The 14,323-nt window shown below is 52.4% G+C and overlaps 1 gene segment (V, D, J or C); it reads left to right on the top strand.

Moving 5' to 3' along the window:
- The first annotated feature begins 1,990 nt into the window (after positions 1-1,990).
- The window catches only part of LOC139235707 (Ig mu chain C region secreted form-like), a 29,991-nt gene continuing 17,658 nt past the window's right edge, over positions 1,991-14,323 (top strand). Inside the window, 1 exon segment of the C gene segment in view lies at positions 1,991-2,140. Within this exon segment, the coding sequence occupies positions 2,068-2,140 (73 nt within the window).

The raw sequence follows: 14,323 nt of genomic DNA, 5'->3' as shown, positions 1-14,323 counted from the left end.
CCTTCCGCTGCCTGCGCTTGTTTTCTGCACGCTCTCGGCGACGAGACTCGAGGTGCTCAGCGCCCTCCCGGATGCACTTCCTCCACTGAGGGCGGACTGGTCTTTGGGCCGGGGACTCCCGGGTGTCGGTGGGGGATGTTGCACTTTATCAGGCAGGCTTTGAGGGTGGTCCCTTGTAACGTTTCCTCTGCCCACCTTTGGCTCGTTTGCCGTGAAGGAGTTCCGAGTAGAGTGCTTGCTTTGGGAGTCTCGTGTCTGGGGGCCATGCGGACAATGTGGCCCTGCCCAGCGGAGCTGATCGAGTGTGGTCAGTGCTTCGATGCTGGGGATGTTGGCCTGGTCGAGGACGCTAACGTTGGTGCGTCTGTCCTCCCGGGGGATTTGTAGGATCTTGCGGTGACAGCGTTGGTGGTATTTCTCCAGGGACTTGAGGTGTCTACTGTACATGGTCCATGTCTCTGAGCCATACAGGAGGGCGGGTATCACTACAGCCCTGTGGACCATGAGCTTGGTGGTGGATTTGAGGGCCTGGTCCCACACCCTCTCAGGCAGCAGGTTCCAAACCCTCACCACTCACTGCGCAAAATTGTCTTTCCTCCTGTCGTCTCACGTTCTTGTGCAAATCACCTCAGTGAATAACTTCTATTTATATCCACTAGATCTGGTCTTCCCCACAAGTGGAAACATCCTCTCTATGTCTACCCTATCGAACCGCTTCATAATTATAGAGCCCTCTATCAGGCCTCCCGCAAGCTTTCTCCTTTCTAGAGAAAAGAGACCCATCTTTCCTGATAGTTAAAACCTCCCAGTTCTGACATCATCCTTGTCAATCATTATTGCACCTTCTCCAATGCCTCAATATCCGTCTAATAATTACAGAGACCAGAACTGGGCACAGTGCTCCAAGTGTGATCTAACCCAGGTATACGGAGACCAGAACTGTGCACAGTGCTCCGTGTGGTCTAACCCAGGTATATGGAGACCAGAACTGTGCACAGTGCTCCAAGTGTGGTCTAACCCAGGTATATGGAGACCAGAACTGTGCACGGTGCTCCAAGTGTGGTCTAACCCAGGTATACGGAGACCAGAACTGTGCACAGTGCTCCAAGTGTGGTATAACCCAGGTATATGGAGACCAGAACTGTGCACGGTGCTCCAAGTGTGGTCTAACCAAGGTATATGGAGACCAGAACTGTGCACAGTGCTCCAAGTGTGGTCTAACCCCGGTGTATGGAGACCAGAACTGTGCACGGTGCTCCAAGTGTGGTCTAACCCAAGTATACGGAGACCAGAACTGTGCACGGTGCTCCAAGTGTGGTCTAACCCAGGTATATGGAGACCAGAACTGTGCACGGTGCTCCAAGTGTGGTCTAACCCAGGTATATGGAGACCAGAACTGTGCACAGTGCTCCAAGTGTGGTATAACCCAGGTATATGGAGACCAGAACTGTGCACGGTGCTCCAAGTGTGGTCTAACTCAGGTATATGGAGACCAGAACTGTGCACGGTGCTCCAAGTGTGGTCCAACCCAGGTATATGGAGACCAGAACTGTGCACGGTGCTCCAAGTGTGTTCTAACCCAGGTATATGGAGACCAGAACTGTGCACAGTGCTCCAAGTGTGGTCTAACCCAGGTTCTGTCCCCAGGTTTACCTTGACCAATGGCACAGAGCAGGTCTAAGCTACCTTGGTCCAGCATTTGCTGAGTTAGTTTCACGTGGTTTTCACAAAGTGCGTCTCTCTCTCTCGTTATTTTCAGGGCTGACCTCCGGTGGGGGCAACTTCCGATTCTCGTCCACCTTGATGAGCGTCCGGGAGGGTGAGTCGGTCCGGATGGAGTGCCGGTTCTCCCGCAATACCGACGACCGCTACCTGATCTGGGGTTACGTGCCCCCGGGGAGCAATGCCATCAAGCAGCTGGTTTTCTGGAGCCCCAATTCGGGGGTCCCCAACTACGTGGTCCCGGGCTCCCACCGCTACCTGGCGGAGAAGGACTTTCGGCGGAGGTTCATCGCTCTGCGGATCACCAACGCCACGCGGCGCGACTCCACAAGGTACTTCTGCCAAATGACGGATCAGCAGGGCGACAAGAATACGACCGATTGGTGTGGCTGTGGATCAACTTTGAGAGTCCAAGCTGGTAGGTGGGCCTCGTCTATACCCTGTTCCTGGGCCGGGGGGTGGTCTATACCCTGTTCCTGGGCCGGGGGGTGGTCTATACCGTGTTCCTGGGCCGGGGGGTCGTCTATACCCTGTTCCTGGGCCGGGGGGGGTGGTCTATACCCTGTTCCTGGGCCGGGGGGTGGTCTATACCCTGTTCCTGGCCCGGGGGGTCGTCTATACCCTGTTCCTGGGCCGGGGGGTGGTCTATACCCTGTTCCTGGGCCGGGGGGTGGTCTATACCCTGTTCCTGGGCCGGGGGGTCGTCTATACCCTGTTCCTGGGCCGGGGGGTCATCTATACCTTGTTCCTGGGCCGGGGGGTCGTCTATACCCTGTTCCTGGGCCGGGAGGTGGTCTGTACCCTGTTCCTGGGCTGGGGGGGGGTCTATACCCTGTTCCTGGGCCGGGGGGTCGTCTGTACCCTGTTCCTGGGCCGAGGGGTCGTCTATACCCTGTTCCTGGGCTGGGGGGTCGTCTATACCCTGTTCCTGGGCCGGGGAATCGTCTATACCCTGTTCCTGGGCCGGGGGGTGGTCTATACCCTGTTCCTGGGCCGAGGGGTCGTCTATACCCTGTTCCTGGGCCGGGGGGTCATCCATACCCTGTTCCTGGGCCGGGGGATCGTCTATACCCTGTTCCTGGGCCGGGGGGTGGTCTATACCCTGTTCCTGGGCCGGGGGGTCGTCTATACCCTGTTCCTGGCCCAGGGGGTCGTCTATACCCTGTTTCTGGGCCGGGGGGGAGAGGGGAGGGCTCGTCTATACCTTGTTCCTGGGCCGGGGGGGAGGGCGGGGGGTTGTCTATACCCTGTACCTGGGCCGGGGGAGTGGGGCTGGTGAGGAGACCACAGCTTGGGGGGTGAGGAGGCCACAGTTTGGGGGTGAGGGTCCCACAGTTTGGGGGGGGTGAGGGTCCCACAGTTTGGGGGGTGAGGAGACCACAGTTTGGGGGGGTGAGGGTCCCACAGTTTGGGGGGTGAGGAGACCACAGTTTTGGGGTGAGGGTCCCACAGTTTGGGGGGTGAGGAGACCACAGTTTGGGAGTGAGGGTCCCACAGTTGGGGGGGTGAGGAGACCACAGTTTGGGAGTGAGGGTCCCACAGTTGGGGGGGGGGGGGTGATGATTCCCGCAGAGGATCAACCTGTAGTGGAATTTCCAAGTAGCCCAGAGTTTGTTGATATCTGCGCCTCTCAGATCATAAAATGAGTGAATTTTACAGCACACAGGGCAGAAATTCAGCCCCCTCCACCATGCCCTCTCCCTTGACCAAACAGGGAAATAAAGACAATTAACCCCGTTTATCCCACCATCGAAACTTTCATCCTTGTGTCTCTCTACTAAAAGCAAAATTCAAGATATTTCTAGCCCTCTAGTCACGCACAATGTCTTTGCTGTGATCATCGTTATTGCGCACAATGTCCCCAGAAATGAGAAGCTCACGTGTTTAACGTTAATCACGCAACTAATCACCACGAGTCAGTCCCTTTTCCGAACTCAAGACTTGGCTAGGCTGCTTTGTTTCACAATGTATTGTAAATGTTCATCACCGATCCTGCTGTTCAGCAAAGTCAGCTCCACTGAGGAAATGGAAAATTGCAGCCTGAATCATAACAAAATGCTATAAAAAACACTTGGGTTATTTGTAGAGGGATAACATTGAAAAAAGGGAAGTTATGCTAAAACTGGACCACACTTGGAGCACCGTACACAGTTCTAGTCTCCATATACCTGGGTTAGACCACACTTGGAGCACTGTACACAGTTCTGGTCACCATATACCTGGGTTAGACCACACTTGGAGAACTGTGCACAGTTCTGGTCTCCATATACCTTGGTTAGGCCACACTTGGAGCACCGTGCACAGTTCTGGTCACCATATACCTGGGTTAGACCACACTTGGAGCACTGTGTACAGTTCTGGTCTCCATATACCTGGGTTGGACCACACTTGGAGCACTGTGCACAGTTCTGGTCTCCATATACCTGGGTTAGACCACACTTGGAGCACCGTGCACAGTTCTGGTCTCCATATACCTGGGTTAGACCACACTTGGAGCACAGTGTACAGTTCTGGTCAACATATACCTGGGTTCGACCACACTTGGAGCACTGTGTACAGTTCTGGTCTCCATATACCTGGGTTAGACCACACTTGGAGCACTGTGCACAGTTCTGGTCTCCATATACCTGGGTTAGACCACACTTGGAGCACTGTGCACAGTTTGGGTCTCCATGTAGAAACATAGAAACATAGAAAATAGGTGCAGGAGTAGGCCATTCGGCCCTTCGAGCCTGCACCGCCATTCAATAAGGTCATGGCTGATCCTTCACCTCAGTACCTCTTTCCTGCTTTCTCTCCATATCCCTTGATCCCTTTAGCCGTAAGGGCCACATCTAACTCCCTTCTTGAATACACCCAATGAACTGGCATCAACAACTCTCTGCAGTAGGTAATTCCACAGGTTCACAATTCTCTGAGTGAAGATGTTTCTCCTCATCTCGGTCCTAAATGGCTTACCCCTTATCCTTAGACTGTGTCCCCTATTTCTGGACTTCCCCAACATCGGGAACATTCTTCCCACATCTAACCTGTCCCGTCCCGTCAGAATCTTATACGTTTCTATGAGATCCCCTCTCATCCATCTAAACTCCAGTGTATAAAGGCCCAGTTGATCCAGTCTCTCCTCATATGTCACTCCTGCCATCCTGGGAATCAGTCTGGTGAACCTTCGCTGCACTCCCTCAAAAGCAAGAATGTCCTTCCTCAGATTAGGAGACCAAAACTGAACACAATATTACAAGTGAGGCCTCACCAAGGCCCTTTACAATTGCAGTAAGACCTCCCTGCTCCTATACTCAAATCCCCTAGCTGTGAAGGCCAACATAGCATTTGCCTTTTTCACCGCCTGCTGTACCTGCATGCCAACTTTCTATGACTGATGAACCATGACACCCAGGTCTCATTGCACCTCCCCTTTTCCTAATCTGCCGCCATTCAGATAATATTCTGCCTTCATGATTTTTGCCCCCAAAGTGGATAACCTCACACTTATCCACATTATACTGCATCTGCCATGCATTTGCCCACTCACCTAACCTGTCCAAATCATCCTGCAGCCTCTTAGCATCCTCCTCACAGCTCACACCTCCACCCAGTTTAGTATCATCTGAATACTTGGAGATATTACACTCAATTCCTTCATTCAAATCATTGATGTATATTGTAAATAGCTGGGGTCCCAGCACTGAGCCCTGCGGCACCCCACTAGTCACTGCCTCCCATTCCGAAAAGGACCCGTTTATCCCGACTCTCTGCTTCCTGTCTGCCAACCAGTTCTCTATCCACATCAGTACATTACCCCCAATATCATGTGCTTTGATTTTGCACACCAATCTCTTGTGTGGGACCTTGTCAAAAGCCTTTTGAAAGTCCAAATACACCACATCCATTGGTTCTCCCTTGTCCACTCTACTAGTTACATCCTCAAAAAATTCCAGAAGATTTGTCAAGCATGATTTCCCTTTCATAAATCCATGCTGACTTGGACCGATCCTGTCACTGCTTTCCAAATGCGCTGCTATTTCATCTTTAATAATTGATTCCAACATTTTCCCCACTACTGATGTCAGGCTAACTGGTGTATACCTGTTTTCTCTCTCCCTCCTTTTTTAAAAAGTGGTGTTACATTAGCTACCCTCCAGTCCATAGGAACCGATCCAGAATCGATAGACAGTTGGAAAATGATCACCAATGCATTCACTATTTCTAGGGCCACTTCCTTAAGTACTCTGGGATGAAGACTATCAGGCCCCGGGGATTTATCGGCCTTCAATCCCATCAATTTCCCCAACACAATTTCCCGCCTAATTAGCATATCCTTCAGTTCCTCCTTCTCACTAAACCCTCGGTCCACGAGTACATCTGGAAGGTTATTTGTGTCTTCCTTAGTGAAGACAGAACCAAAGTATTTGTTCAATTGGTCTGCCATTTCTTTTTTCCCCATTATAAATTCACCCGAGTCCGACTACAAGGGACCTATGTTTGTCTTCACTAATCTTTTTCTCTTCACATATCTAAAGAAGCTTTTGCAGTCAGTTTTTATGTTCCCAGCAAGCTTCCTCTCATACTCTATTTTCTCCCTCCTAATTAAACCCTTTGTCCTCCTCTGTGAATTATAAATTTCTTCCAGTCCTCAGGTTTGCTGCTTTTTCTGGCCAATTTATATGCCTCTTCCCTGGATCTTACACTATCCTTAATTTCCCTTGTTAGCCACGGTTGAGCCACTTTCCCCATTTTATTTTTTACTCCAGACAGGGATGTACAATTGTTGAAGTTCATCCATGTGATCTTTAAATGTTTGCCATTGCCTATCCACTGTCAACCCTTTAAGTATCATTCGCCGGTCTATTCTAGCCAATTCATGCCTCATGCCGTCGAAGTTACCTTTCCTTAAGTTCAGGACCCTAGTTTCTGATTTAACTGTGTCACTCTCCATCCTAATAAAGAATTCTACCATGTTATGGTCACTCTTCCCCAAGGGGCCTCGCACAAGATTGCTAATTAGTCCTTTCTCATTACACATCACCCAGTCTAGGATGGCCAGCCCTCTAGTTGGTTCCTTGACATATTGGTCAAGAAAACTATCCCTAATACACTCCAGGAATTTCTCCTCCACCGTATTGCTACCAGTTTTGTTAGCCCAATCTATATGTAGATTAAAGTCACCCATGATAACTGCTGTACCTTTATTGCACACATTCCTTATTTCTTGTTTGATGCTGTCTCCAACCTCACTACTATTGTTTGGTGGTCTGTACACAACTCCCACTAGCATCTTCTGCCCTTTGGTATTCCGTAGCTCCACCCATACCGATTCCACATCATCCAAACCAATGTTCTTCCTCACTATTGTGTTAATTTCCTCTTTATCCAGCAACACCACCCCGCCTCCTTTTCTTTTCTGTCTATCCTTCCTAAATGTTGAATACCCCTGGATGTTGAGTTCCCAGCCTTGGTCACCCTGGAGCCATGTCTCCGTGATGCCAATTACATCATATCCATTAACTGTTATCTGTGCAGTTAATTTGTCCACCTTATTCAGAATCCTCCTCGCATTGAGGCACAGAGCCTTCAGGCTTGTCTTTTTAACACACTTTACCCCTTTCGAATTTTGCTATAATGTGGCCCTTTTTGTTTTTTACCTTGGGTTTCTCTGCCCTCCAATTTTACTATTCTCTTTTCTATCTTTTGCCTCTGTCTCCCTTTTATTTCCCTCTGCCTCCCTGCATAGGTTCCCATCCCCCTGCCATATTAGTTTAACTCCTCCCCAACAGCACTAGCAAACACTCCCCCTAGGACATTGGTTCCGGTCCTGCCCAGGTGCAGACCGTCCGGTTTGTACTGGTCCCACTTCCCCAAGAACCGGTTCCAATGTCCCAGGAATTTGAATCCCTCCCTTCTGCACCACTCCTCAAGCCACGTATTCATCTGAGCTATCCTGCGATTCTTACTCTGACTAGCACGTGGCACTGGTAGCAATCCTGAGATTACTACTTTTGAGGTCCTACTTTTTAATTTAACTCCTAGCTCCCTAAATTCGTCTTGTAGGACCTCATCCCGTTTTTTACCTATGTCGTTGGTACCTATGTGCACCACGACAACTGGCTGTTCACCCTCCCTTTTCACACTTGGAGTACTGTGCACAGTTCTGGTCTCCATATACCTGGGTTAGACCACACTTGGAGCACTGTGCACAGTTTTGGTCTCCATATACGTGGGTTAGACCACACTTGGAGCACCGTGCACAGTTCTGGTCTCCATATACCTGGGTTAGACCACACTTGGAGCACTGTGCACAGTTCTGGTCTCCATATACCTTGGTTAGACCACACTTGGAGCACCGTGCACAGTTCTGGTCTCCATATACCTTGGTTAGACCACACTTGGAGTACTGTGCACAGTTCTGGTCTCCATATACCTTGGTTAGACCACACTTGGAGCACTGTGCACAGTTCTGGTCTCCATATACCTTGGTTAGACCACACTTGGAGCACCGTGCACAGTTCTGGTCTCCATATACCTTGGTTAGACCACACTTGGAGCACCGTGCACAGTTCTGGTCTCCATATACCTTGGTTAGACCACACTTGGAGCACTGTGCACAGTTCGGGTCTCCATATACCTTGGTTAGACCACACTTGGAGCACTGTGCACAGTTCTGGTCTCCATATACCTTGGTTAGAACACACTTGGAGCACCGTGCACAGTTCTGGTCTCCATATACCTTGGTTAGACCACACTTGGAGTACTGTGCACAGTTCTGGTCTCCATATACCTTGGTTAGACCACACTTGGAGCACCGTGCACAGTTCTGGTCTCCTGGTTAGACCACACTTGGAGAACTGTGCACAGTTCTGGTCTCCATATACCTTGGTTAGACCACACTTGGAGTACTGTGCACAGTTCTGGTCTCCATATACCTTGGTTAGACCACACTTGGAGCACCGTGCACAGTTCTGGTCTCCATATACCTGGGTTAGACCACACTTGGAGCACTGTGCACAGTTCTGGTCTCCATATACCTGGGTTAGACCACACTTGGAGCACTGTGCACAGTTCTGGTCTCCATATACCTGGGTTAGACCACACTTGGAGCACCATGCACAGTTCTGGTCTCCATATACCTTGGTTAGACCACACTTGGAGCACCGTGCACAGTTCTGGTCTCCATATACCTTGGTTAGACCACACTTGGAGCACCGTGCACAGTTCTGGTCTCCATATACCTGGGTTAGACCACACTTGGAGCACCATGCACAGTTCTGGTCTCCATATACCAGGGTTAGACCACACTTGGAGCACTGTGCACAGTTCTGGTCTCCATATACCTGGGTTAGACCACACTTGGAGCACTGTGCACAGTTCTGGTCGCCTTATTATAAAAAGGATATGGAGGCACTGAAGAGGGTGAAGAGAAGATTTACAAGGATGATACCAGAAATGCGAGGGTTTACATAATCAGGAAAGGATGAACAGGCTGGGTCTCTTTTCTCTGAAAAAAGAAGGCTGAGGGGTGACCTAATAGAGGTCATTAAAATTATTGTCGGGTGTTTGTGTTTTCACTCTCCCTCGATTCGGAGACCTTGGGAATTATGGGAAACAGGTCAACACGTGGCACAACATTTAGGCTTAACCTCGATTCCGAGGGCCTGCCTGTGATGATGTTTGTGGTGACCTTGTTTGACTGACTGACCTGGATGTCCCCAATTTGCAAGTTGAGTTTACAAGGCCAAAGCTAAGTCCTCATCTGAATCACCTCGTTCTCCAAAACTGTGCACCTGGTGGGATCCCTTTGTTGTTCTGGTTCCTTGCAGACTTGGGGTCTCCAGAGAAATTTGATTCCCCCTCTGGCCGATCAGTTCAGGGCCTCTTCAGTTAGCTTATTAAAATGTAACAACCCCATTGTTTTCATCCTTCATCATCATGGGCAGTCCCTCGGAATCGAGGAAGACTTGCTTCCACTCTAAACATGAGCCCTTAGGTGGCTGAACAGTCCAATACGGGAGCCACAGTCCCTGTCACAGGTGGGACAGACAGTGGTTGAGGGAAGGGGAGGGTGGGACTGGTTTGCCACACGCTCCTTCGGTTTCTGCGCGCTCTCGGCGACGAGACTCGAGGTGCTCAGCGCCCTCCCGGATGCACTTCCTGCACTTAGGGCGGGACTGGTCTTTGGGCCCAGGGACTCCCAGGTGTCGGTGGGGATGTTGCACTTTATCAGGGAGGCTTTGAGGGTGGTCCCTTGCAACGTTTCCTCTGCCCACCTTTGGCTCGTTTGCCGTGAAGGAGTTCCGAGTAGAGCGCTCGCTTTGGGAGTCTTGTGTCTGGGGGCCATGCGGACAATGTGGCCCTGCCCAGCGGAGCTGGTCGAGTGTGTGGTCAGTGCTTCGATGCTGGGGATGTTGGCCTGGTCGAGGACGCTAACGTTGGTGCGTCTGTCCTCCCTCTACACTGTCCCATCAAACACTCCCAGGGCAGGTACAGCACGGGGTTAGATACAGAGCAAAGCTCCCTCTACACTGTCCCATCAAACACACCCAGGGCAGGTACAGCACGGGGTTAGATACAGAGTAAAGCTCCCTCTGCACTGTCCCATCAAACACTCCCAGGGCAGGTACATCACGGGTTAGATATTGTGTAAAGCTCCCTCTACACTGTCTCATCAAACACTCCCAGGTCAGGTGCAGCACAGGGTTAGTTACAGAGTAAAGCTCCCTCTGCACTGTCCCATCAAACAGTCACAGGGCAGGTTCAGCACGGGGTTCGATACAGAGTAAAGCTCGCTCTGCACTGTCCCATCAAACACTCCCAGGAGAGGTACAGCACGGGGTTAGATACAGAGTAAAGTTCCCCCTACTCTGTCCCATCAAACACTCCCAGGGCAGGTACAGCACGGGGTTAGATACAGAGTAATGCTCCCTCTACACTGTCCCATCAAACACTCCCAGAGCAGGTACAGCACAGGCCATTTAATACGATCATGGCTGATCTGATCATGGACTCAGCTCCACTTCCCCGCCCGCTCCCCTTATCGCTCAAAAATCTGTCTATCTCCGCCTTAAATATATTCAATGACCCAGCCTCCACAGCTCTCTGGGGCAGAGAATTCCACAGATTTACAACCCTCTGAGAGAAGAAATTCCTCCTCATCTCAGTTTTAAATGGGCGACCCCTTAGTGTTAGTTTCCCCTATCAGTGGCAACATCCTCTCTACATCCACCCACTTCTGTCGTGAATCGCTTCCCTCTTTGAGCGAAACTGAAAGTTCTGGTGATTCCCGAAACACACTGCCCTCAGAGAACAGCGGATGTGAAGTGTGTATGGGAGCAGAAGGAGCGATGGTGATCGGAGATGCCCCTCCGTCGCCTCGATCGTCCCTGTGGCCGCTCTCTGGGAGTCGGTGGTTGCCCAGTGGGGGTCCTGGCTTGGCGAGGGGTCCTGGGGACTGAACTGAGCCCATCTCTCTCTCTCCCCCGGCCGTGGTGTGAGTGAGGGCTCTCTGAGATCCCTCCCACCGACCTCTAACCTCCCTCCGACCTCTAAACTCCCTCCGACCTCGAACCTCCCTCCGACCTCTAACCTCCCTCCGACCTCTAACCTCCCTCCGACCTCTAACCTCCCTCCCACCTCTAAACTCCCTCCGACCTCAAACCTCCCTCCGACCTCTAACCTCCCTCCCACCTCTAAACTCCCTCCGACCTCGAACCTCCCTCTGACCTCAAATCTCCATCCGACCTCTAACCTCCCTCCCACCTCTAACCTCCCTCCGACCTCGAACCTCCCTCTGACCTCTAAACTCCCTCCGACCTCTAACCTCCCTCCGACCTCTAACCTCCCTCCCACCTCTAAACTCCCTCCGACCTCTAACCTCCCTCTGACCTCAAACCTCCCTCCGACCTCGAACCTCCCTCCGACCTCTAACCTCCCTCCGACCTCTAACCTCCCTCCCACCTCTAAACTCCTTCCGACTCTAACCTCCCTCCAACCTCTAACCTCCCTCCGACCTCTAAACTCCCTCCGACCTCGAACCTCCCTCCGACCTCTAACCTCCCTCCGACCACTAACCTCCCTCTGACCTCTAACCTCCCTCCGACCTCTAAACTCCCTCCGACCTCTAACCTCCCTCCGACCTCTAAACTCCCTCCGACCTCGAACCTCCCTCCGACCTCTAACCTCCCTCCGACCTCTAACCTCCCTACGACCTCTAACCTCCCTCCCACCTCTAAACTCCCTCCGACCTCGAACCTCCCTCCGACCTCTAACCTCCCTCCCACCTCTAAACTCCCTCCGACCTCGAACCTCCCTCCCACCTCTAAACTCCCTCCGACTCTAACCTCCCTCCGACCTCTAACCTCCCTCCGACCTCGAAACTCCCTCCGACCTCTAAACTCCCTCCGACCTCTAAACTTTCTCCGACCTCTAAACTCCCTCCGACCTCGAACCTCCCTCCGACCTCTAACCTCCCTCCCACCTCTAAACTCCCTCCGACCTCTAAACTCCCTCCGACCTCGAACTTCCCTCCAACCTCTAACCTCCCTCCGACCTCTAAACTCCCTCCGACCTCGAACCTCCCTCCAACCTCTAACCTCCCTCCCACCTCTAACCTCCCTCCAACTCTAACCTCCCTCCGACCTCGAACCTCTCTCCAACCTCTAACCTCCCTCCGACCTCTAAACTCCCTCTGACTCTAACCTCCCTCCAACCTCTAACCTCCCTCCCACCTCTAAACTCCCTCCGACCTCGAACCTCCCTCCCACCTCTAAACTCCCTCCGACCTCTAACCTCCCACCGACCTCTAAACTCCCTCCGACCTCGAACCTCCCTCCAACTCTAACCTCCCTCCGACCTCTAAACTCCCTCCGACCTCGAACCTCCCTCCAACCTCTAACCTCCCTCCCACCTCTAAACTCCCTCCAACTCTAACCTCCCTCCGACCTCGAACATCCCTCCCACCTTTAACCTCCCTCCAACCTCTAACCTCCCTCCGACCTCGAACCTCTCTCCAACCTCTAACCTCCCTCCGACCTCTAAACTCCCTCTGACTCTAACCTCCCTCCAACCTCTAACCTCCCTCCCACCTCTAAACTCCCTCCGACCTCGAACCTCCCTCCCACCTCTAAACTCCCTCCGACTCTAACCTCCCTCCGACCTCTAACCTCCCTCCGACCTCTAAACTCCTTCCGACCTCGAACCTCCCTCCTACCTTTAACCTCCCTCCCACCTCTAAACTCCCTCTAACTTCTAACCTCCCTCCGACCTCTAACCTCCCTCCCACCTCTAAACTCCCTCCAACTTCTAACCTCCCTCCCACCTCTAAACTCCCTCTAACTCTAACCTCCCTCCAACCTCTAACCTCCATCCAACCTCTAACCTCCCTCCAACCTCTAAACTCCCTCCCACCTTTAACCTACTTCCCACCTCTAAACTCCCTCCGACCTCGAACCTACCTCCTATCTCTAACCTCCCTCCAACCTCTAACCTCCCTCCCACCTCTAACCTCTCTCCGACCTCTAATCTGCCCCCAACCTCTAACCTCCCTGCGACCTCTAACCTCCCTTCGACCTCTAACCTGCCTCCGACTTCAAACCTGGCTCTGACCTCTAACCTCCCTCCAACCTCTAACCTCCCTCCCACCTTTAACCTCCCTCCAACCTCTAACCTCCCTCCGACCTCGAACCTCTCTCCAACCTCTAACCTCCCTCCGACCTCTAAACTCCCTCTGACTCTAACCTCCCTCCAACCTCTAACCTCCCTCCCACCTCTAAACTCCCTCCGACCTCGAACCTCCCTCCCACCTCTAAACTCCCTCCGACTCTAACCTCCCTCCGACCTCTAACCTCCCTCCGACCTCTAAACTCCTTCCGACCTCGAACCTCCCTCCTACCTTTAACCTCCCTCCCACCTCTAAACTCCCTCTAACTTCTAACCTCCCTCCGACCTCTAACCTCCCTCCCACCTCTAAACTCCCTCCAACTTCTAACCTCCCTCCCACCTCTAAACTCCCTCTAACTCTAACCTCCCTCCAACCTCTAACCTCCATCCAACTTCTAACCTCCCTCCAACCTCTAACCTCCCTCCCACCTTTAACCTACTTCCCACCTCTAAACTCCCTCCGACCTCGAACCTACCTCCTATCTCTAACCTCCCTCCAACCTCTAACCTCCCTCCCACCTCTAACCTCTCTCCGACCTCTAATCTGCCCCCAACCTCTAACCTCCCTGCGACCTCTAACCTCCCTTCGACCTCTAACCTGCCTCCGACTTCAAACCTGGCTCTGACCTCTAACCTCCCTCCAACCTCTAACCTCCCTCCAACCTCTAACCTTCCTCCGACCTCTAACCTCCCTCCGACCTCTAACCTGGCTGTCGTGCATCTCAAGCTGACCGCCTACAGTGCATGGACGGGTCGAAGCTGACCAATGGTCAAGTTCTGGGTCCAAACTGACCGAGTGACGGATGGTCAGTCAGCGTGGACGGAGGGTCAGCGGACGCTGGGGGAGCAGGGGGAACTGGACTGACAGGTAAGGGGGACTGGGGGAGGGGGAGAGGGTCAGCAGCCTGGCAACAGGACGGAGCAGCAACGGGAGATTGACCAGGATGTTGCA

This window comes from Pristiophorus japonicus, chromosome 23 (genome assembly GCF_044704955.1).
Source record: "Pristiophorus japonicus isolate sPriJap1 chromosome 23, sPriJap1.hap1, whole genome shotgun sequence".
Taxonomy (NCBI): Eukaryota; Metazoa; Chordata; class Chondrichthyes; family Pristiophoridae; genus Pristiophorus; species Pristiophorus japonicus.
This window is presented reverse-complemented; position numbering and strand designations above follow the sequence as displayed.